Raw genomic sequence first — 24493 nt, 5'->3', positions numbered from 1 at the left:
GATGGAGGAAACGATGATTGTGGTGTTGGTGATGATAGTAATGATGGTAATGACGGGCTGTTTGGTTTCCTGGGAAGCTCTTCACACCTTTCCAAGCATAATGATCCCCTCTATCCAGCATTTTTTCCCAGGAACCCAAACCACTTCACACACGTACACATACACAAACAATGTCTCAGCAAAGCTCATCTTTCAATTATAAATGACAGGACATTGGATGTGAACTTAAGAAATATGGGTCAATCACCCTCGGGCTCCATTGACTCATTTCGCATCACCAAAAGAATCCCTCAGCCACTGAATGACTCACCTTCTCTCCCTCTCCTTAAATGGGAAGAACGATTCTTGCCTACTCTGTCATAGTACAAGAATAAATGGGTTTATTTTGTGAGACAGCTTTGAACTTGTTAAATGAAAGGAGCTATTTAAGTACAAAGAAGAAGGTGAAGGTGTTTGGGCCAGATGCTAAATTAAGACTAATCAAGATTGTTCTTTCTTATTGGGACTTAATCTTGGGTAAGTGACTCAGGGGTGTGTTACCTGTGCCCAAACACCTCCACCACTTGGGAAAAAGAGCAGAAGCACAGTGGAGGAGAGGGAGGGTGTGAGAGTCTCTGATCCTTCCAGAGCCTCCCTCAGGGGGAGTCCTGATGCCTCCTAAGCAAATCAGTTCTGTCTACACAGACAATGGCCAACAGGTAAGATTGTGGGCTTGAGTGCAGTTGGAGGCAGAGCATCCAGGTCCTGGCTTTGCTCCCTCTACCCCTGGGGCTTGGAACTGTGGTCAGTTCTGCACCAAGACTGGCTGGATTCAACAACCATCAGCTGAGACATTTTGTAAATTATAAATGTCTCAGTGAGCTACTTTGATTTAGGGGTTCACAGAGCAGAGAAGGAGTCAGTTTGTTGGCTCCACTTTAACCTTTGTGGTTTCACTGACAAATAAGACCTAGAAAGCAAGGACTCATAGAATCTGGGGGCTAGAAGACCCTCTATAATCATCTCATCCAGGCCCATCAGATGCTTGAGTCTCCACCTCAACATCTCTACAAGGTAGTTGCAAAGGCCCTGCTTGAGTATCTCCAGTGATGGGGAACTCACTGCCTCCTGTCTTTGGCCAGTTGCAATTCTGCTTTCTGAAGATATTCTCAGCCATGGCTGCCTAAATATGGAGCTTCTGGTCCATTTGTTTATTGCCTGCAACTTTTAAGCCTGGCAGCTGCCAGAAGGCCTTGTCAGTGGACTCTGTGGGGAGGCTTGGGTGGATCAGTTTGATTGACCCTTTTCGGATTGATAGCTCAGCAATCGCCATCATGTAACATGTCCAGAGTTTTGCAACGTGCCAGGGAAAGGCGCTATCTTGATGTTCTGAAGGATTCCCCACCCATGGGAACAGTCAGGAGAGCAAGGCCAACCCCTTCTTCAGAGTGTCTGGCCAGTCGGGGGCTCACTCCCCAAATAAACTTTGTAACCCAGTGACTCTCATATTTGAGAGTACATCAAATCATCTGAAAGTCTTGCTAAACCAGACTACCAACTCAGAAAGTCTTGGGTGGAGCTCAAGAATCGGAATTTTCAACAAACTCCCAGGTGATGCTGGGAGGCCCACAATTTAAGAACCACTCCCCTAAATCTTCTCATGTTTAATTTTTGTTTTTCCCCTTCAAAGCTTTCAACATATGGGCTTTGGATCTAGTTCAAAGAGGCTGAGGTTCAAGCTTTGACTCAGCCACCAGCTGAGAATAATAACAGCCACTCCCTCTTTGCAAGGGTTTCTGTGGGACCCTGGTCACAATCTCTGTAAAGCCCAGCACAGGTCTTTGCTCATAAAGGGCATGTGATCACAAAAACTTACTTTACATAGAGTACTCTAGGGAGACCCAGCAGAACCTCTGGCGGGAGCTTTTCCTTTGCATGAAGACCAAGTGGCCTCATCCAGATAAAAGCGGGGGTTTTATTTAGTGCCTGTATTTTTAAAGCTCTGTGAATCTGACTTCTAAATAGGTGTGGTCAGGTCAAGAGCCAGCTATCTCTCACCTGTCACATTTTGCTGCAGTCCCATTTTAACCCTGGTCGTGTCTGGCTTGGCAATCTCCCAGAACCACTCTGGTGAGTGATCCACAATCCCTGCTTCTATGGAAAGGCTGGCTCAAGGAGCTCCCAGCAATGCTCTCGGCACAGGATGGAGAAACTGAGACCAGCAGGCATCAGGCTCCTTATGCTGCAGAAGTGAAGTTTATTAGTAAAATAAAAACAAAATTACCTGCCACATCTCAAGGAGACCAGGAGGTAAGGGAAAAGAGAAAATAGAAGAGAGAAAAGGAAGCACAAATCCAGGGGCTGGAGCTGAGCTGCCAGATCAGAAAACCCAACAGAGATGCACTGCCTGGCTTCAGTCTCCTCAGGCTGGCTGAGGAAGTAGGGCTCAGACGGCAGGCCTGGTGGAGCCGAGGAGCTGTGATGCTTCCCATCATTCAGCACCTTGGGCTGAGGAATACATCAGCATTGAGGTGATGAGCAGGGCCCACAGGAGGCCCAAGGAGGCCTGGAAAGGCAGGAAGAGCAGGAGGTACAGGCTGCAGGGGCTAGACCAAGGGTGCTGGAGGCTGGGGTCACACATGGGTTGCAGGGAAGCCTGCAGAGAGAGAGAGGGAAAAAAAAGTGTTTTTAACAGTGGCATCAGAAGTGCCTGAAAGACAAAAGCATATAGACACTTTAGACTTAGAAGAGCAAACAGAGTTTTAGAGCTTAGCGGTCCCTCTAGGCCTAGAAATGGTCAGTGACTTGCCCACAGGCCACAGGGAAGCTGTGGCCCAAGCTCAGCACACACATACGCAAAACCAGTGTTACCTGCCATATGGAAAGGCACACAGCCAAGAGAAAGGCAGAAAGGCTGACGGAGTGAAATAAGGCCAGGTGTCAGCCACGCTCTTAATTTAAACACAGCCCCCTAATCTTGTTCCTTATTGCTTAAAGGGGTATAGTATCCATCTTACCTTTTTCACAGCCTATTGAGGAACTAAATAAGAGAATAGGTGCACATGCCCTGTGCATTATTTTTAAATGCTGAGTTTCAAGATCCCAGCTACCAAAGTATTTCTTCCAGAGAGAATTTAGCAAAGCTCACATGCACTGAGCTCTCTGTATTGTAGCCCCTGTGGGAGCGACTAGCATCTGGCAGACTAACGTGGTCAGCATAATGGACAACATGAGCTGAAAAACTCCTGCACACTCTCCTCTACATCCAGGCAGCTTGCCAGGCTTCCTGGGTGACAAGTTTGTCCCCAAAGATTGGATCTATAATGCCAGCCCTTCCTTTTAGGTCATTGCCAATAAAAGGTGTCTGCTTTTACACATGACATTGACACAGACATCGGAGGACATACTTGCAGTCCTCACTCTCCAGAAGCTTCTGGTACGTGCTGATCTCGCCCTCCAGCCGGGCCCGGACGTCCAGCAGCACCTGGTACTCCTGGTTCTGCCGCTCCAGGTCAGCCCGGATCTCAGACAGCTGTTCCTCCACGGTGCTGATCAGGCTCTGCATCTGGGCCAGCTCGGTGCCATAGCGGGCCTCGGACTCACACAGGGAGTTCTGCAGGCAGTCCTTCTGTGATGCCAAAGAAAATGGAAGGCAGGTTAAAAACCATGGACCCCTGCCCTCGGGCTCTTCAGTCAGACCGTGACACCCCAAGGCATTGCCGGGCCCAGCGAACAATCTAGCTCCCGTTCTCCAGCTGGAAGAACTGGCAACATGCTATAAACCTTAGGATATGTTTGCAAAGTCTCCCTCATCTGAGTTAATGATCATTCCTCAGCATCCACATTTATGAGACTGTTCAACGCAACAGAGGTGAGGCCAAGGTTTAAGCTGTGTCCTGATCTGTGTATAGGGGAGGCATGTACTGAATGAGGAGCTGCTCATGGGAGTGGCTGCCAAGCTGAATCACAGTTCCATGCATGCGAGGGAGCTCACCAGTGTGTGCTGAGCCTGAAGCTCCACCTCCAGGGCGTTCACTGTGCGTCTGAGCTCCAGGATCTCTGACTGGCAGCACTGCAGCTCCTCGGAGCAGGACGTGGCCTGCAGGCTGATGCCCTCAGACTGAAGCACAAGTGCACAGAGACACGATCACCTGCCGGCCAGATGGAAGCTGGGCTCCCCACGCTCTGCAGCACTGCCTCACCTGAGCTTGGAACCACTGCTCCACATCGCGGCGGTTGGTCTCCACCATGGCCTCGTACTGGCACCGCATCGCCTCCAGCACCCTGTTCAGGTCCACAGTGGGCTCAGTGTCCAGCTCGATCCGGAGCCTGTCCCCCAGCTGGCACTGCAGAGTGTGGACTTCCTACAGGCATAGGAGGAGGATGTCCCATTCCTGGGCCTCCACTGCCCTCCACCCAAAGCCTCACCTCCCACTTCCTACCCTCCCCAGCTCCTATGTGGGTGAAGAATGTGCTCCCAAGGGGGCTGCAGCTCCCTTTCATGGCTTGTGAGGTTAAACTATGAGCCAGGATCTGCAGAGCTTCCATCCCCAGCAGGAAGAAGAGCCTTATTTCTTCCCCAAAACGAGCCTGAATTCAACCCCCAGAAGTCTCCATGTGTCACACAAAGGACCCCACACCTGCTCGTGATTCTTCTTAAGGCAGAGCAGCTCCTCCTTCAGGGACTCCAGCTGAGCCTCTAGGTCACACTTGGCAAGTGTGAGGTCATCCAGTACCTTGCGCAGGCCACAGATGTCGGCCTCCACCAGCTGGCAGAGCGAGTGCTCTGTCTGGTACCTTTACCAGGGCAGGTACAGGAATCAAGTTTGGAGAGCAGAAGGGGCCCCAGGACACAACTTACAGCCATAAAACCACTGGCTTCCCTCTGCAGCCTAATCGTGAGTTGGCATTTCCTGTGTAGTGCACTCATAGCCAGAAAGCAACAGGGTGTCCCCCACCCATTCAACACTAAGCACCTAGGATGAACCAGGCAGAGTGGCCGGTACTGAGGACACTGGGATAGACGCATGGCCAGTGCCTGCCCTCTCGGGCTGCTGGCCAAAGGGGTAGCGGGGCAGCAGAGTACTCAGGCCATTGCAATGCAGTGCGATCATTGCAGACCCTCTTATGCTGAGATGGACCTTGGTGTCTCCCTCAGATTAGAAGCCAGACTGCCAGAATGGAAGGGAGAAAATAGCTTTCTTTAGCTCTAGAGGAATGAGGCTTCCATGGCGCCCTGAAGAAAGACAGTAAAGCTCAATGCCCCTTCCTGACCCTGGGTCAGACCTTCTCAGGCGGTATGAACTCTCTGACCGTCACACGCCTCCATGGCAGGCTGTGAAGCGTGACTCCCATCATGAATCATCAGCGCTCACAAATTGGAGGAGCTGTGGTATGGAAACATATCCTCACTGAGGCAGCAGAGTTTCGTATTTAATGGCCTCCGGGTAAGAAGTTGAGGGCCAAGTTCCAGTTCTATCACTCAGTAGCCACGTTCCTTCTGGCAAGTCCCTTCAGTGCTCTGAGTCTCGGTGTCCTCACAAAGTCGATGCCATCACTGCCCTGCCTGCCTCACGAGGTTCTTCTTACAACAGAATCAAGTAGGTGATTCTAAATCCTGTTGTAAATTAAACAATTTACAAAAATGTACAATTTACCATTTACGAAAGCTAAACAATTGCGAGGAAGTTCCAAGATCTTGGGCTTAATGCCCTTCATTTCCTCCTGCTGGAACTGTTGGTTTGAGTCTTAGTCAATTACATCTCTGATGCCAAACCGCCTTATAACAGAGAAGAAGCCATGAGAGGCAGCTGGCTCCTCCCCCTCCCCATCCTATCCCAACTCACTTGGTCCTGAAGTCATCTGCAGCCAGTTTGGCATTGTCCATTTGCACAACCAGCCTGCTTTTCTCTGATTTGATGCACAGAATCTGGGGAAAGAAAGTAGGCTCCGTGATTCACTGTCCTGGGATCCGTCTATGGCCTCAGATCAAAGGAAGTTCTGTTTTCTGGGGTTTGAACTGCAACATCCCCTTGGACAACACAAACTCCCAAACATGGGTGGTACAGGAGGCAGAGCGTGTGAGAGGGTGCTTGGCTAAGGGTGAAGCTGGAGGGACTGGGAGACGAAAGGTAGTAGTAAACCAAACAAACATAGAACAAACTTAATTTCATTTTGCCGGATGTGATGCTGAGCCTGGAGGCAGCAGAGTACTCAGGAAATTGCAATGCAGAGTGATTCCCTGCAAACCCTTACAAGAAGATCTGAGTCTAGACCAGAGAACAATGGCTGGTTATGAAAGTTTTAGATAAGGTAGGATCCATTCCTCATAAGAAACCCTTTAGGCTGGTTGCTCAACCTCCCCAAAGGTCTTCTCTGAATCTAGCCAGATTTCGGTGGCCCCTCTTCCGGGATTCTTTGTCTTTCTGTCTCTACAACAAAGATATAGGTTTTTTAAGAAGCACTGACTTGATTATCAAAGGGGACAGCAGTTATGCAGAAGAGGCAAATGCTACTGAATGGATACACGCTGTCTTTTAAAGGACATTAGAGCACTCTCCTGCACCAGAAGTTTGGCTGCACTGTTGTTGAGAATTGTAATTTAAGAATTGTAAGTACTAAAACTGAGAAAGCATAAACTCAGAAGCCTGAACAGTCAAATTCCTTTACACATCCCCGTTCACTCCTGAGATTCTCTTCTCACAATCAAAAGAACATTTCGGCTGTGGCTATTTCCAGTGCCAATCCAGACCCTGAACTTTTAGTGCAAGGTCCAGGAACCTTGTTCTGTAAAGGGCCAAATAGTAAATATTTTAGGCTTTGCAGACCACACGTCTCTGCCACAACTCCTCAACTCTGCCATTGTAGCACAAAGGCAGCCATAGACAATATATCAATAAAAGAGCATGGCCATGTACCAGTAAAACTTTATTTACAAAATCAGGCAGCAGGCCGAATTTGGCCCGTGGGCTGTAGTCTGCCAACCCCTGAGCTAGAGCACCACACACCTCACCTTCTGCTGGAGCTCCTCGATGCTCCAGAAGTAGCTCTGGTAGTCCGGGCACACGGTGGACTCGTGGCATTTGCTCCACTCTCGGATCTTGGTCTCCAGCTCCGCGTTGTCTCGCTCCAGTTGGCGCACCTTCTCCAGGTAGTTGGCCAGGCGGTCATTCAGGAACTGCATGGTCACCTTCTCGTGGCCGTTCAGGCTGCCTTCACCGTAGGTCCCACAGATTCCGATGTTGCCGGGAACGTGGCAGGTCCCTGGCAAGGGGCACGCGGTGTTGCAGCTGGGGGGCAGACAGAGGCTGGGTCGGCCCAGAGGAGTCGTCCCCACACGGACTCGGCTGGTGTGCGCCACGGTGGCCGAGAGGCCCGGGAAGGCAGCCTTGGCCTCTGAAACCTGGCCAGTGAGGAGAGAGCTGCAGCCGTCGGAAGTCATGGTGCGAAAAGACCAGACTCCTGCTTTGTCGACAGTTGGATTTGCTTGAACCTGAAATCTTCCTTCTCTTCTAGACCTTATATAGGTTTGTAGTGGGAGTTGGTACAAGAAAACTGGCATTTTCCTCATTAATATTTATGTCGATTGTTGTACAATCACTCGGTTAGTCAGTGATGTCTCCTATAAAGAGTTAATGAGGTCCATGAAAGAGGCCCAACCCACACGGGATGCTTCTCATCACTGCAGAGTCTTAGAAAACAGAGAAAAAGAGGTCTTCTTTGAGCTTCTGGGGCTATGAATTCCTTCCCCTCTGCTGGCTTATGTCTGTGAAATAATCAAGAACCAGAGACTCCTAAATTTTCCTCAAAGTCTCTGTCGTTTTATAGTCTTTTCTTACCTTAGAATATTTCCATCATGACAAAGGCTGAAATATTAGTCAATCAGGCACATTGAAAAACAGAAAAATCACAGTTAGTTTGTTTCTGCAGATAAGTATGGAGTGCCCAGGCTGGGACATTGCTCGGCCTGCCTGGAGGAAGGGGGTTTAGATTTTACTAAGAAAGCTAGGAAAGTAAATTGCCTTGACATTATAAAGGTAATAAGAGGGGGGGTGTTTAAAAAATTTTTTAATAAAAGAACTGTGAGGATTTTAAGTAGAAGAGAGAATATTGAGAGACTTCACAGAATAAGTAGCATTTAAAATGTGTTTTGAGTCACGGTTTCCATGAAGGATTGGAGGAGAGAGTGTCTCTCACAGAGAACAAAATGAACAGAATCAAACACGTTTGGGATATGGAAAAACCTAGCTGTGTGGGTGCTTATAATGAAGACATGGACTCCAGCCCTGGAAAGCTGTGTTTAGTCCAGGTTGTGGGAAGCCTTGAATGCCAGGACCATGCCATACGGAGTCGTCAGGTAAAGGCGAGTCAAAGATAAGGATATGCCCTTGGAAGCTGACTTTCCTCAAATATGAGGAAAAAATAGCCAAGTTCCTCTTGAAGGAATGTAACAGAAAAGAGATGGAAGTCTCCTGTATAAATATTGGGGGAGAACACTAGGCCAGAACAATGAAAGAAAAACCTAAATGCCAAATCGATTTTGGTGTTTGAAAACTGAATGACACACTTTTCAATAACCCATGGGTCTAAGAAGAAATAAATCAAATGAGAAATTAAAGTTATTTTGAACGGAATTAAAACGAAAATACAACGTATCAAACTGATTCAGGCAATTAAGACTCTCCCTGTGCAAGTGTGAAACTGATAAGCCATTTGGAAAGTGGGAGAAAAAACTCGGGAATGAAACTGGGTGATGTGTGATTCCCAAAAAATAAAATCGTGTTCCTGTGTACGGCAGTCTACAACCTAAGGTGGGTAGCAATTCATACTTTAGGGTATCTATTCTCAAGGGCCTCTCCATCCCTTCTGGGCATCTGTCTTTGTTAGACACTGATCCACTCACCGACCGAGTCCCTCCTTATTTTAAAGATACACACTCAAGAACTTTGATCTTTCATCTTTTGAAACTTCTTGCATTTCTTTGAAATGCACCTACCTTGATTGTCCATTACTTAGGAGACTCTAGGACAGAATTTAAATTTCCTTAATCTTCAGACACAGTCAGAACATCAGAAGCTTTATGGCCGCCTCTATTCCTAAAACAAAGAAGCCAGTGACAGGTTATTCAATAAGCCCTGGAAAAAGGCAGCCAGCCAGCTTCCAGGATATGCTAACGAAGACGCTGCTTTGACCCCATTTCTAAGATGAATGAACTCGCCAAGAGGGCCCTTGAAGCAACAGTCCATGTTTTAGCTGGCTCTGAAACATGGAATCTCCAGTCCAAAAGCGATCTCAAAGTCCTCTAGTCTAGGACCCTTAGGCATTAAATCCCTGCTGATAATCTCCAATTAGTTGTCCAGTCCACCATTTTCCAGAATGGCCTACCCCATCGTCGGCCAGCTTGGCCCCTGTGGCTCACAGTGCCCCAGGCTTTGTGTAAGACACTGGAATCAAGAGATAAATAACGTCTATCTCAGTCTTTAGGGACCTACAACATAGGGGATTGTTAGAAAGTTCTCTATGCAGAGACAAATCTACCTCCCTACTATTTCTGCCATTTGTTTTCATTTGTTCATTCATTCATTCATTCATTCAACAAATGTTTATTGAGTACCTACTCTGTGCCGAGTAGGAACTGGTGCTGGACGCTGGTGAAACACTAGCAAGTAAGTCAGAGAGTTGTCCTTTAGTTAATTTACTTTCTAGTTCTAACCATGGGGTTCCAGGAATGATAAATCCAGTCATTCTGCCTCATGGCAGAACTTCAGCTCTTTGTGACAGCTGTGATTTCTCATTTCTGGTTTTCCGCTTAGCATGGTTCTAAGTCCTCCTGCCATCCTGAGTATGTTCCTCTGAATATTCTCCATGTCATTCCTATCACCCTTAAACAGAGGCCCTAGAATAGAATTTCTGATGCGTTTGGGCTAAGAGGCTGCCAGTGGATGTGTACAGAAGTGTACAGACGTGGGCCATGTTCACCAAGGCAGGGTTTACTGCCATCATTGACCTTATCACTCTGACCTACTCCAAATGATCCATTATTCATGAGCTCCTGCCACAGCAATGCCCTCTCAAGGCACCAAGGAGGGCCGAGATGAATCAGAGAAATTCCCACTTCTCAAAAAATTGAGAGCAGTAGAGATAGGTCATGTAACTCAGAGGAAGAAGAGGTCACAGAGCACTAGGGATATAGAGTATCAAAGAGACTTGATCTAAAACTTTAAAGTTAGGCAGGAAGAGGCTCTTGCAAGAACCTTGGCCACATGTCATGGAAACCAAATCAAGGCCCCAGCAGTGCCAACAGGAAGGAAGGGATAAAGGACAGAGATGTTACAGAAGGACTCTACAGAAAGGCTCTATAAGGCTGAGAGGTTTGCTGTATGTGGGGATCAAAGAGGGGAAGGTTACCAAAAGTCACCCCTGGGTTCCTGGGGCAATAATGTGGTGCGAAGGAAAGCTGGGAAGTCAAGGCAAAGTGCTGGCTCAAGGGAGAGGAGCTAAATTCACATTTGGAGAGTATGAAGTGTAGTGAGTGGGGCTGCCCACCAGTGCGTCAGGGAGAAACACCTGGAGCCAGGAGACAGTACCCTGGCTGTTTGGACACGTGAGAAACTCCCCTGGGCTGCTAAAGTGTCTTGTACCTGGCAGGCAGGTAGAGGGGCTGAGTTGGACCAAGGGCTCAAACCTGAACAGGAGCAGCAATTCTCGGTGGGAGCGTCCTCTCCCCCTGCTAGAGGGGAGGTGGCATTTGTAATCTCCAAAACAGGTGGCACGGAAGATATTTTGGTTAGAGTGTCATTTAAAAACAAGCGCAATCTGTATTCTAAACGAGCTGTCTTTCAGTCGCGATATGAGTCCGATAGTTATATTTTTGAAAGTAAAAACAACATTCAGTGAGAAGATGAGGATTGTTTAAGTATTCATTAAATGAGAAGCCGTGGATGAGAAAAAAAGGTTGGGAAACACTGAATTAGATGAAAGGAGACAAAGAGAAATGATTCAACAAAATGAGCTCGTGAAGATTATTATAAATGGGGACAAATTTAATTTTGTTCTTAGGAGGAAAGGAAGACGATGAGGGTAGGACAATCAGGGCCTTAAGTGTCACACACCATAGACCACAAAAAAAACTAGTATCTAAATTTAAAATGCTCCTGTTCTGGAAAGTTCAGAATTCCACCTCAATTTTCTTAGCTTCCCGGCGTGGACGGTGGCAGGAGCAGAACTGTGGGTCCTTTCCCAAGGCCGTCTCAGTGTCCGCCAGCACCTGCTGCCAGCTACCCTGTTCCTCGCCACCCTGCGGCCAGCCATCGTTTTCCTTTCCCCTTTGCTGAGATTTGGGAGAAAGGCATTTGGAGTTGAAGAACAGTGAGTGAAGGGGCCTGCAGAGGCCTCACTGGAATTATTGCCTGAAGCTTGGAAAGAAATATTACAAACCAGCATGTTGGGAGTGCAGAGCTGATAAACTGAGGACTGATGGGGTTAGTGTTAGGTGGCTCAACACTGGATTTGGTCCCAAGCCAAGAAAGCAAAAGTCTTAGGGGGAAGACAAGAATCAATCTGGCTGAAATTATTGTGGCCAAAGCAAAACTAGATACCACATCTAAGGCCAATCTGCGAAGGTTTCGTGACGTAGCCAGGCCACAGAGAGGAACATGATGTGCAGACGGGAGAATCACCCTGAGGAAGAATCAGCCTTGGGACTTGGGACCAGAGGGGGAGCCCTGAGCCCTCAGGTCATAAGAATAGCTGTGAGTAAACCACAGTGTCCGAGTAACTCCCTAGCCTGCAGTCCTTCCTGTGTCTGAGTAGCCTTTCCTGGTAGCTGTAGGGATCCCACAGTAGCTGAGTAGTAGCTGAGTAGCCAGGCCTAGTAGCTGTGGGGATCCCACAATTAGAGTTCATTCAGGCAAGTGGGGGACAGACCAGATTTCCATGGCCCCATCACAGGAAGGGGTCAGGGTCATTCCTTAAAACATGTTGCTCCTGGGGGTTACTTGATAGAAAGAAGCCCACAAGAGCCAAGTAGACATTCTGTCCTCTGACAGCCCAAAGAATGCTTTCTTGATTTCAGTTAGGCCACTTGGAGAGAGAAACCGAGCTCCAGTAACAATGGTGGTTGGTTTTCATTATTATTTATAAGTGGACGGGAGTATGGCCAAATTTCCAGGCCACCAACATGGAAATATATGGCCCCCAATGCTACTAATGGGTTCTGCTACCACTTCATCAGCTCCTCTTTCCCTCTAGGACAAAAAGACTCTCCCTGCTGGTTCCCAGGGAGCCCCATAAACCAGTATTCACTGAGCATCTTCTATATGGGTTATTATATGGATTACCCTTAACAACAGAGAGGGAAGTACAGTTATTCTAATTTTACAACTAAAAAATAGGTCTCCAAAGAGTGTAGTGACCTGGACAACTTCACTCAGCTGAGGCGGGATTTGAGCCCAGGTCTGTCTAACACGAGAGCACATGGTCTTGCCACAAAGAAGGACCAGCTTTGCATTAGTCTTTGGACAGGGGTACATAGGCGAGCTGAGATCTGAGAGCTTCATTCTCCTGGACATACAGCACTTGCCAGAAAGCGAAATTGACTAGCACAGCAATGGAAGAAGCACAGCATCTCGGGTGCTGCTCCCCAGATGCAGTTCTATCGTGTCCGGCTGTGAACCACTTTGGCCTGAAACAGCGCCACATCCAAGAGGCAGGCAAAGCCTTTGGATCACTCGTGACAACTGCAATCCCCAGCACTGGCACTTGGAAGACAATCACACACATCGGTGCCAATATCTCTCTAGAGAAAACTACATCCCAGAAGTGAGCCAGGACCAAGTCAACTGTCCCCAGGGCCCAATCTGGGCCTCCATGTTTAAGGTCAGTCAGGAATCCCACACCTCTATGAAGGAGCCAGTGTGAATGAGAGAAAAAGAAATTGGCACTTGACCGACCGAGGCAGTTCTCAACATGATCTCCCTTTGACCAGGATGGAACTCCAAGTTGTATGATTTTGCTCTTGAACAAAATGCCAAGAAAGTGAAGATGCCAAAAGCATGGTAGGGACATGTTAGTTCTGAGCTGTTCTGAAGGAATTCAAACTTGGCATCCAACACTGCTTCCTTTCACCAGTCTACGGGCATCGATGGGCAACGTAAGGACACATATGATGTCAGCAAAGAGCCTTCAACCCGAGGCTCCAAGAAGTCCTGGCAGCAACATGTCAGGGCCAGTGACCACCCAAGGGCTCGAGGGCCAGGACTCTTTATCATACCACATATGCTGCCAAACACAGGAAGGAGAACACTTAATATAGGAAAGAGGTTTATTGACTATTTCATACAGGAGCCCAATTACATTTTAGAAGATTCTGAAGCACTGGAGTAGAACTAAAATTCCAGAAGAGAGACTGGGGAGGGGGAGGGGGGACAATAATTTAGGTGCAAGACAATACAACATTGCCAAAAAAAAAAAAAATCAGCTTAAGGCACAAACAGGAAGCTACTGCTTAAAAGTATCTGCTACATTTTTGAGTCAGTGGAAATGCTTCCAGTGGGTTTGGTGTTTCTGGGAGGAAGACTAAGCAAATGAGAATAATCCCAGCCTCAGTGCAACCAGCCTTGACATCCTGCTTTGGGACTCAGACCTTCAGAATCGGCTCTCAGCATGGGGTTCCACTGGCTGAGAAAGACCCACAGGACTGGGGGGCACAGCTTGGACAAAGGGTTCAGGAGGCCGGCGTAGAGCATGGATTGCAGGGAAGTCTGCAGAGAGAGAGAGAAAAGGAAGAGTTAGACATGGAAAATAAAAGGCTGTCTCAGTGATGGACAGAAAGGGTCAGACCAGAATTATATAGGACAAATCTGCCACAAGCAAATCACACAGTCCAACGGAACCTACTTGAGCAGTCTCACTTCCACGCTCAGTTGTGTTTTTCCACATTCAGGTGTCCCCTTGGTGGTGGCGGGGGCAGGGGGCAGGGGACTTGGCTTAGGAACCTGGGTACCATGTGTGTACCATTCTATCAACAGTACAATCTGTACACACCAGCAATGGTGAATGAGTCACCAAGCGAGTCTCATTCTTCACAATGAGATCTCCTTCCACGAGCATGTCAGTTATCTCTGAGAAATCGCCTGACAGTTAGGTATGTGTCTTGGCCAGGAATTGTCCAGGTCCCACATACTTGCAGTCCTCACTCTCCAGGAGCTTCCGGTACGTGTCGATCTCGCCCTCCAGCCGGGCCCGGACGTCCAGCAGCACCTGGTACTCCTGGTTCTGCCGCTCCAGGTCAGCTCGGATCTCAGACAGCTGCTCCTCCACGGTGCTGATCAGGCTCTGCATCTGGGCCAGCTCGGTGCCATAGCGGGCCTCGGACTCACACAGGGAGTTCTGCAGGCAGTCTTTCTGCGATGGGAAATAATGGGGTAAGAGTCCCAGGTGATCCATATTCAGCAGTGAAAATCAGGGCCAAACTCACCAGGCAGGGAACAAATTCCAAGAATTCATAGGACGTTCTCAGAACTCTGGAGAATTCACTGTCAATATGACAATGACTTTTCACAAAAAATAAAAATCTAACTTGAACTGTGTCATGTTCAGCCCTGTGTCGCCAACACCTGACATGAAGTAGACACCCAGTAAAATCTTGTAAAATGAGTACCTGAAACTCCACACCTTATTATAAAAGGAAGTGGTATTGACTTTTAATAGACACCATTTTTCTGGATCAAACTAACCTTACCAGCAAGCCATCTCCACCAGAAAGAGACTGAGATCCTAAGGTCTAATTTGATGTTAAAGGAACTGATTACGGAGACTTCTAAGAGATGCTGCTACCAGGCCATGGACTGAGGCACTGGCAGTGCGGTGAGGGGGAAGCAGGACCCGTACCAGGTTGTGCTGGGCTTGGCGCTCCACCTCCAGGGCGTTCACCGTGCACCTCAGCTCCAGGATCTCCGACTGGCAACACTGCAGCTCCTCGGAGCAGGACGTGGCCTGCAGGCTGATGCCCTCAGACTGAAGCACAAGTGCACAGAGACACGATCACCTCCCGGCCAGATGGAAGCTGGACTCCCCACGCTCTGCAGCACCGCCTCACCTGAGCTTCGAACCACTGCTCCACATCGCGGCGGTTGGTCTCCACCATGGCCTCGTACTGGCACCGCATCGCCTCCAGCACACTGTTCAGGTCCACAGTGGGCTCAGTGTCCAGCTCGATCCGGAGCCTGTCTCCCAGCTGGCACCTCAGGGTGTTCACTTCCTGCGGGGACGGAAGGACCCAAACCCTAAGTGAGGAAAGGGCTTTGCACAGAGCAGACAGCACCTGAACCCCTCTCCCGACGAGCACACTGAGGGGCAAACCCACACATGTGCTGATGTGAAAGGTCTGGCCAGGGTCCAGCGGGAAGAGCCCCTCTGAGACCTTCCCGAACTCACAGGGCCAATCTTTAGAGAAGAGACTCTCACTCGGCCACATCCCACAGAGTCACCCCGACTCTCAGACCCAGATCGACCGATTATCCTGAGGCCAACCAGGCCCAGGTTCTGATCCAAGAGCCACACAGGGTGGGAAGGGCTTACTCTCTGCCCAGCACCCTCCCCCGTGAGTCTGCAGCCACGGGACCACACCTGCTCATGGTCGCTCTTGAGGCAGAGCTGCTCCTCCTTCAGGGACTCCTGCTGGGCCTCCAGGTCAGCCTTGGCCAGGCTCAGGTCATCCAGGAGCTTGTGCATCCCGCACATGTCCGCCTCCACCAGCAGGCGCAGGGCGTGCTCACTCTCATACCTGCCATCACGGGACATGCGGGGTCAACAGATGCCAAGGAGAGCCCCTCTCAGCTGCCCTGGGTCCCCACCTTCTTTACCACCTTCAATCCTCATTTGCTCACTTGATCAACAATCACTGTGTAGGACCCTGTAGCTACACAGCTGATGGTCAGGACCAGTATTGTTATGCTCATTGAGCAAATGGAAACTGAGACTCAGAAAGAATAAGTGGGTTGTCCAAGGTTATATATCTTGATTAATAGTAAATCATGGACTCAACCTAAATGACCAGACTTCAAATACAGTATTTATTCTGCCATAAGGAGGTCATCTAGCCAGGAAAAAGAATAAGAGTTAAAAATAAGAGTTTAAAAATAAGAGTTCTGGAGCTACGATTTGCTACTTTACCCATTAGATTAACCATTTTGCATTGTTTTTCTGCTTTTCTCATTCATTCAATTACAACTCTTGATAACAAGAAGCTACGATAATAATTCTTCCCACTGATGAATTAAGCCAAGGGTCCGGGAGTCTGTCAACGACCTGTGCACTCAAAGTTTATTGTTGCAATGACTTGGTTTTGCTTCTGGTTATAACGCAAAACCCTCTTATCTTCTAGGTATGGGGAGAAGATGAAATAGGATCTAATCAATCTAGACTATACTTCCTTTTCTTGTTATAATGCTTTTGTTCTTTTCCATCCTATATAATGACTATTTCTAGTAATCGGTTTAGTTATGGTTTGGAGAGGAAGAAAGTGAGCACTTATTCATTGATTCATTCCGTTTTCGAACACCTACTTTGGACCAAGTACTCTGGTGGGCAGTTGGAAATAGATGAGAAGAGAGAAGTCACTCTGAGCCCTCTTGACTCTACTTACTTGATTCTAAAGTCGTCGGCAGCCAGCTTGGCGTTGTCGATTTGGCTAATCAGCCTGGCGTTCTCCGCCTTGCTGCACAGGATCTGAGGAAAACCAGCACAGTTCTCACACGCACACATCATACTCCAGCCTCAGCCCTACGCGTGGTGTCTACACTCCTGCTCAGGAGAACCCAAGACCCCAAAGTCTTTGAGCCTTCGGTGGTTTTGGCCTGCCACACCCCTGCTCCCGCAGACCCGGCCTATCCCGGGCTGCCCCAGACCTCACCTTCTGCTGGAGCTCCTCGATGCTCCGGAAGTAGCTCTGGTAGTCCGGGCACACGGTGGACTCGTGGCATTTGCTCCACTCTTGGATCTTGGTCTCCAGCTCCGCGTTGTCTCGCTCCAGCTGGCGCACCTTCTCCAGGTAGTTGGCCAGGCGGTCATTCAGGAACTGCATGGTCACCTTCTCGTGGCCGTTCAGGCTGCCTTCACCATAGGTCCCACAGATTCCGATGTTGCCGGGAACGTGGCAGGTCCCTGGCAAAGGGCACGCGGTGTTGCAGCTGGGGGGCAGACAGAGGCTGGGTCGGCCCAGAGGGGTCGTCCCCACACGGACTCGGTTGGCGTGTGCCACGGTGGCCAAGAGGCCTGGGGAGGCAGGCTTGACCTCTGCCCCAGGCTGGCTCCCAATATCGATGGAGGAGATACATAAGTTTCTTTCCTCAGGAGTCGTGATGCTGCCCAGCGATGGGGAGGAGCTGACATAGAAGGAAGTCATGCTGTGGGCTGAGGCTGCACAAGAGGTTCAGAGTGCTGGGAAGGCCAAGACACTGAGTCTGCCAACCCCCTTCCCTCCTAGGCCTTTTATACCCCATCCCAGGTGGGTGTTGGCTCAGCGCTTTGGCCTCGCTGCCTTGATTCTCGACCTGTTGTTATATCGTCATCCTGTTACTCAGCTGTTGAGTTTACCATTAAGGGTTTCTCACCTCATTAAAGGAATGTGGATGAATCTGAGGTGTCTCTTGGCTCTTTGATATCAGGTTGTCTGTTGCTGGGAGATCAGAGATTCATATATACTCAACCATCACTAGCAGTAATGTGGCTCTCAAATGTCCTCTCTCAGGATTGGGCTGATCTCCTTGTGGATGTGGCCACACTGAAGGATCAAATCTTACAGTTAATGATTTGTGTAGAGGAGAGAGACAAAAATCTATAAGACCTATGGCTCTGTCACCTGTGCTCATGCACAACCGGCCTCTACTTTAACGAGAAAATACCGGTTTATAAAACTAGCAAGTCTACTAATATTTTAATGTTGAGAGATCCCTATTTCTTCTTCTTCTTTTACATTGCATTTTCCCCTCGAGGAGCAATAAAGCATCAGTACGCTCAGAACCCTTGGTGCTAATTAAGTTTTGGTTGACTAGTAAGAACTGGCTTTCATTCATTCACTTGTTCAGCATGTTCCCTGAACATTGCCCGTAACTCAGGCAGTGTGCTGGTTCCTGGACATACAATGGTCTCTGTTCTTCAGCAGAAATCAGTGTTGCAGAAATCCTAGAGTGTCTTAAACAAACTTAAATGAGAACCATAGATCAATGAGAATTAGTGAAAGACAGAGGATTCGTGGTCCTGGCAAAGGATGAATCCAGCAAGAAGCTACTAACAAAACAAAACAAAACACCTTATTTGATCCAGAAAAGGGAAATAGGGCACAGAGCTCAAGGGATACTTAGACAAAAGTTCAAGAACTAACATTTGTAGAAGACACAGAGGTGCTAGCTATTCTACTGTATTCTTTCCTATTGAGTTTATGTCACCTGTGAGGTAGCTGTTCTTAGCATCAATGTGCAGATGAAGAAACTAGAGTAAAATCCACTTTCTGATTCGCAGAGTGAATAAACTGGCAAAGGCTCACTCCTTCTCATGTCTACAGAGCCCATTCTCTTTCTACCTCGTCACAACCCCCTGTGAGAACAACCTGTACCATGGCCCATGACATTGGTCTGAAGAGTGCAGAAGGCTTAGTTATTGGACAAGAAGGTGGCGTTATACTCAAAAATGAGACTCTGTAATACATCTCAGATCCCAGAGAGTTCCATCAGAACTGCAGGACCAAGGCAACCAACTGCTATGGGGCCAGGAGTTGCCCTTCCAAAGTGGTCAAGGGAAAGTAGACGGACCTAAAGACTGAGTGTGGAAGATCCAATGGGATAAGGCCCTAAAAGAGTATAAAAAAATCTCTTCTCTGAGAGAAATTCAAGAACAAGCATTCTCATGGAAACCAAGTGGAAAGCTGTGGGTGTGAGTATTGGTGAAACTTGGACTCTTGGAATTCTGTCGAGAAGAAATAAAATTAAAAGATTTGGAATTCTTCCCAACAGGGAAACCCACTCTGGGTCAGCTGTGGCTCTCCCAGTTACCCTGAGGTCATCGATGAATAATTATTTACTGGGGCAATCCTTAGATGACCTCTCCCAGCCAGGCTGCCCTTCAGAAGCCTTTGGACACATCTGCATATGTTCCATCTTCAAACACCTCTTTGTTTCTCTCTTCCATCTCATTACGTAGCATCACTATAATCCAGAGAATTGGACCATTAAAATTATTTCCTTTGATTTGCTAAATAGCCTCCACCTTTTGACCCTATTCCCTGGCACAATTTATCCCATTGATGAAAGTCAAGGTTCCTCCCATCTCAGAACACCCGCCACTTCATACTTCTAGGCATCACAGCAGAAGTTTTGCATCCCTGGCTGACAGCCCTCTCTAAAGCTCAGTCTGTGCCCTTGGTGTGGGTCTGTTTATCACAATGGCATTGATGCTGCCTGCTCCTCTGTAAAGCAGTGGATTCTGTTGATTTTCTTTTGTCTCAAACGAACTGGCAGCAGGTGGAAGGCATGAGGCAGGTGTCTGAGACACATTCAGCTTTGTAAGTGAGGAGGATCCCATCCTCGACACCCTAGACTGCCTCCTTGCACTTCCCTGTGAAAACTTCCTGGCCCCTGAGAACAACACAGCTGGTTGCATGAAAGGAAGTGCTGACAATGAAGAGTGAAGAGAAGGTGATCCTGCAGCCCTCCTTCACTCACAGAGCCACCTCTTCTTTCTTTAGAAGTAAAAGTTTTTGAGCGGCAATCTATCTTCAGGGGGAGGTGGGACACAGGGTCCAAAACAGCGTCATTCGATGCCAAGGCATTGGAACATACAGACGCATCTCTGAATAAGAGAGAAAGCAGTGGAGGTGAAGCAGCCCACACGGCTTGCATCTAATCTACAGCTACCTTATCTATTGCGGGGGGGAGATTCTGAAGATACCTAAGGAAACAGGTGCTGTCCACACACAGCACCCACTGTGCGTTGCACCAGGGGGAAAGTTTGCAAACCATGACAAATGGTGCATCCTGGCACAACTGTGCTTGCAATGCTCTCACGCACCCAGTAAGGAGATCACAGGATGAGGAAGGACACCCTGAGAGATCTTTGTGATTTCAAAAGTCCATCTCACAAAGCTTCGAAACAGAGGAAAAGTCACCATTTTCTCTTACATGAGATTTTACAATCATGTTATTGGAGAATCTTTAGTTTGATTTCAAAGTTTTTTAAAATTATTATTCTGTTTTATTCTTGTCCCAGGTCTCCAGATCATCAGAGACTAATTATTAGGAAAATAACTCTCTTCACTTTCCCTTTCTTTATCCCCCTGATCCAAGTGTTCCTTTACCTACATTACAGGGTAGGACCTTTGCTTTATCTTCTACTAGGGCCCATTACGAAGCCCTTTAATACAGCATAACAGAGTGGCTGTGGTTCTACTATTAGAGTCTGGTTCTACCATTGACTAGCTCATCTACAAGCCAAGTGAACTTGGCTTGGTGACTTGACCTCTCTGTTCCATTGTTTCTGCATGTGCAAAATGGAAGCAAAAATAGCACGTGGGTCACAGATTTGTTTAAAGTAATAAAGAAGTTGATATCTGTAAATCGTTTAAAATAATGTCTGGCGTGAAGCACAAGTAGAAGTCAATAGCTATTTTTTTTCAGATGACTTTTAATCATGGATTTAGATGTTTGCATCATTCATAATTCAAAATGCTTATTAAATTACCATCTTGTACCTATTTAAGTTAGCAAATATCAAAAAGGTTAATGTCACAATGTTGGCACTATTATACACTGTGGAAGAGAGAGGAAATCATGCAACCTCTTTGCAAGGCAGTTCAGCGATATCTATTAAAAGCACAACTGCACATACACTATGACCCAGTAATTCCACTTTTAGGAATTTAGCCTATAGATACACTTATACGGACACATGTACAAGGATAACAAAGATATTCATTGCAATAGCTTGGGAGTCATACTAGACTGGGAAGAAACTAAATGTCCACGAACAGAAGATTTGTTAAATAAATTGTAGTTCATCCATGTAGCAAAAAGCTTGTAGCCATTGCAGTAATGAGGTAGGTCTATATATACTAACATAGAAATGACACCTACTATATAAAAAAAAAAAAAAAAAAAAGCCAAGTGCACAACAAGATACTTGGTACTTTTTATAATTACCAAAAGGGAGATATAGGTAGACTTATTTATAGCAAAATCTCAAATAATAAAATTAGGTGTGAAAAATATATAACTTTATCAAGAGACATTATCATCATCACCATTCTAAGAATATATATATATACATATACACACAAACATAACTTATTTTCTTATCATTGGACTACATTGCACTTTTAATCTTCATCCCCCATTACACCAAAGGGCAGAACCTTAATCTTAGTCATCTTGAGAACCCCTGTCCAAGGGGTTGCCCCAAGTTCCAGAGGCCTTTTTTCTGGGATGTTGGGGGAGAGGAGGTGGGCAGGAATGTGTCCTTAGCATTTGTATCCATTCACGCTGTACCCATCGAGACCCACATGGGTCCTCCTGCCTAGTTCTGAGTTGTCAGAACACCGAGGTGTTGTCAGGTCATCGTTGTCCCCATCCGCAGGTCCTTGAGCTCACGGGACTCTCTTTGTTAAATCCCTTTGTTACATCTCTGATCCTTCTGCTGCTGCTGTATCACCCTGGGCCTCAGGATTCTCTACGAAGGTTCTCTAGGCTTTTCTGCTGAGACTCTCCTGAACCATTTCTTTTCTGGGGTCTTGGTGCCTTTCCAGGTTACACATGGGGAAGGAATAAGAAACACCTTCTGCTCCTCGGTCCCAAACCTACCTGAGGTTTCTATTATCCCTCTTCCCTTGATTCTGCCTCCCAGTCTGGGAGAAGGGAGCAGATAAGCAGAGGACCTACAAGCATCTCAATTATCTTCTCTTCCCCTCTTCTTCATCGCCTGATCCCAACATGCCTTCATCTAACTGGAGGGCAGGACACTGTCCTTACTTATTTCAGACAAGTCCATGCTCTTGTCCACTCAGGACCTGGTCTGTCAAACCTCAAAAGACACTTCCCTGCCTTCTGCTATGACATCTCTTCCCCAAATCACTAAATGATGCTCAGGCTACAGAAAGGCCTTCTGGTACAAGGGAATACAATAAGGAGCATCCATTACTACATCAAAATATCCCCCACTTCATTTAGACATGTATAGAAACTAACTTGTAGAGTAGGACTATCTGTATGCGATAGCCTTTTGTTATGTTTCGAGTTTTTACAGTATTTGTGTTCTACTTGTATAATTTTTGTAAGTTTTTTTTTTCAAGAGGCCTTCCTATGAACAAAAAAAAAATGTTTGATATTTTGTTAGAGCTTGAATACCCTTGGGTTCCATTTCCCCTTGCAGGAGTCTGTAACTTTTGTGCTAAACAGGTTGAGTTACAGATGCTGTTCAGAAGTCCCTTTGCCCTCCACACCCTCATCTTTGAGTGATGATGATTCCGGTTGATGATTTCTGTGGGGCATTGGACCAGGAACCATCTCCACTGTCCTGTGTCTCCATAAGTCTGTGGATGTCCCCACAATGTTATTCACCCACTACTCTGGGCTTCTCAGGAGACCATTTCCTGTGGGTGTTAAGCTAATAAAACTCTCACTGACCTTGCTGGTGATAGTCCTGGGGCACATGTGCATTAAATGGGAAGGAGAAAATACAACTGTGGGAACTTGGAGGGTAAATGATTTAGGAAGTTGGGAAAACGTAAACTTCTGAATATGTCATTGTAGAACTATTTATTTGGCCCACTTCACAAATTTGTGGAATAAAATTAGAGAAATATTGACAACTCTTGTTCCTTCTGCATGTAAAAACCTATCATTATACACCCTGATACTGAAACATTCTCAAGGTCAAGTCTATCCCTAAGAGTTCATATTTCTAAGCTTAAGAATTGCCTTCAGGGGGATGCTTCCTCCAGCTTCGCCAGGTATTTGGTCAGTCCCTCTTCTCCACTCACATTGACTCCTTAGTTTCCCTTGAATACAGCCTTCCTCGTTGTATCCTTTGTTGTTGGTTTACTTGGAAGACTCTTAGGAGCAGGGATTTTTGTCTTACTCCTTTTGTTTTGTTCATCTCTGTAATTCTCAGCACAGCACCTGACATGCAGGAAATGCTCCGTCGATGAAAACATGAAAGCAGTGACCAAATGAGCTTAGCTATGGAGCAAATCATACTCAGTATTACCCTCCACCATGCCTGGTGTATGGTCATGCTCAGTAAATGTGCCCTGAATGAATGAAGCAATCAATCAATCGATGAAGAAACATAGTATGAAGCTAAACAGTAGAATGTTATGTCAATGACTTGTAAACCCTGGGGTTTTAAATCAAATCAACTCAGGACAAGATTTGTTTTCATTTAGGAGCATATTTACATGAAAATTTCTACAGAGATTTCAAAAGTAGATCACAATGAATTATGTGTTTAACCCATGTCCCTTTGTGAAACAAATATGATTATTTAATGGCGAAACTAGCTGGACTGGTTTTACATCACTGGGAATAGCCTTCCTCTGCCAATGACCTACTCTCCTCTCAAGAGTTACCCTCTCCCCCATCTCAGACGCTAGCATTGACCAGTGGAATGTTCAGCACAGACAAGACATTTAGAAGGATTTAGACAGCAATGAGCTGGAGGCAAACTAGCTGGTTCAGGGAAATGACTCATATGCTGTCTTAGGAGGTTTATACTAAATAAATCAAGGTGTAGGTCCTTTCCAAATTACACTATCAGTGACCATGAGTGTGAGAAACAGGAACATCCAAGACTCACATTGCAGTACATCCTTTTAAAAGGCAGACTCTCTCTCTCACACACACACACACACACACACACACACACACGCACGCACGCACAGAGAATAAATACTCAAGTGCTGTGACACAAAGAGAGTTGCTTTGCAGCCAGAGCAATCTAGATCCTCGTTCTGACTCAGCCTTAGTCAAGTTGTTTAACTTCTGTGAACCTCAATGTTTCATGATTTAAAAGCAGTTACGATGTCTGCCCTATGAGAGCAAGAGAGAAGCATTCTGTTCTTGGAGAGAAGAGATGGCATTTAACACCAGGCAGGCCCAAACCATCACTATACAAAACTCCATTTAAAACTGTGCAGTTACTGTCAAATGTTTATTTTAACAATCAGAGAGGAAGAGAGCAAAGCAGACTCTGTGTAATGAAGAGTTCGCTGTTCACAGTGAGGAAGGAAATTCATCAGGCACAGAAGCAGGAGACTGGATTAAAGCAGGAGATGGGGCTTTCCTGAAAGGCAGTGCCCATAAGGTGGGCACGCACTCAATGGGACCCATTTCATTCATTTCTTTTCTAGGAAAAAGTCAACCTTGCAAAGGGAGCTTTCCAAAGCTCTCGGATCATGGAAAAAGAACCAAGCCAGTTTCTGGAAAGAACTTTCTGCCCCTTAACACAATCTAGTCAATCAATTTCAGAC

At 46.9% G+C, this 24493-nt stretch overlaps 2 protein-coding genes across 2 annotated transcripts; both read right to left on the bottom strand.

The window, feature by feature from the left end:
- Positions 1 to 2226: 2226 nt before the first annotated feature.
- LOC105306329 (keratin, type I cuticular Ha7-like) lies at positions 2227 to 7420 on the bottom strand. Its single transcript, XM_011381273.2, has 7 exons — positions 6992 to 7420; positions 5826 to 5908; positions 4620 to 4776; positions 4182 to 4343; positions 3974 to 4099; positions 3387 to 3607; positions 2227 to 2635 (listed from the first exon to the last, which is right to left on the bottom strand). The coding sequence occupies exons 1-7, from the start codon at positions 7418 to 7420 to the stop codon at positions 2500 to 2502; spliced, it is 1314 nt and encodes a 437-aa protein (XP_011379575.1). The 3' UTR covers positions 2227 to 2499.
- Positions 7421 to 13702: 6282 nt separating this feature from the next.
- On the bottom strand, positions 13703 to 17383 carry LOC105306326 (keratin, type I cuticular Ha7-like). The gene is made up of 7 exons (XM_011381271.1): positions 16892 to 17383; positions 16625 to 16707; positions 15607 to 15763; positions 15077 to 15238; positions 14869 to 14994; positions 14162 to 14382; positions 13703 to 13739 (listed from the first exon to the last, which is right to left on the bottom strand). Exons 1-7 carry the CDS (start codon positions 17381 to 17383, stop codon positions 13703 to 13705), a joined length of 1278 nt encoding a protein of 425 aa, XP_011379573.1.
- Positions 17384 to 24493: the final 7110 nt, after the last annotated feature.

Source organism: Pteropus vampyrus, unplaced genomic scaffold (genome assembly GCF_000151845.1).
Source record: "Pteropus vampyrus isolate Shadow unplaced genomic scaffold, Pvam_2.0 Scaffold432, whole genome shotgun sequence".
NCBI lineage: Eukaryota > Metazoa > Chordata > Mammalia > Chiroptera > Pteropodidae > Pteropus > Pteropus vampyrus.
Note: the sequence above shows the minus strand (reverse complement) of the source record. Positions and strands in the feature narration are given on the sequence as shown.

What these genes read in the sequence shown, in the direction of transcription:
- LOC105306326 (XM_011381271.1), bottom strand. Translation starts at nt 17,383, where the DNA reads ATGACTTCCTTCTATGTCAGCTCCTCCCCATCGCTGGGCAGCATCACG. An exon ending in AGCAGTGGTTCGAAGCTCAG is followed by an intron (nt 14,995 to 15,076) that starts GTGAGGCGGTGC and finishes CTTGTGCTTCAG; the next exon opens with TCTGAGGGCATCAGCCTGCA. An exon ending in CTGGAGAGTGAGGACTGCAA is followed by an intron (nt 13,740 to 14,161) that starts GTATGTGGGACC and finishes CTCTCTCTGCAG; the next exon opens with ACTTCCCTGCAATCCATGCT.
- LOC105306329 (XM_011381273.2), bottom strand. Translation starts at nt 7,420, where the DNA reads ATGACTTCCGACGGCTGCAGCTCTCTCCTCACTGGCCAGGTTTCAGAG. An exon ending in GCAGATGACTTCAGGACCAA is followed by an intron (nt 4,777 to 5,825) that starts GTGAGTTGGGAT and finishes GCCCTGGTAAAG; the next exon opens with GTACCAGACAGAGCACTCGC. An exon ending in TTAAGAAGAATCACGAGCAG is followed by an intron (nt 4,344 to 4,619) that starts GTGTGGGGTCCT and finishes CTATGCCTGTAG; the next exon opens with GAAGTCCACACTCTGCAGTG.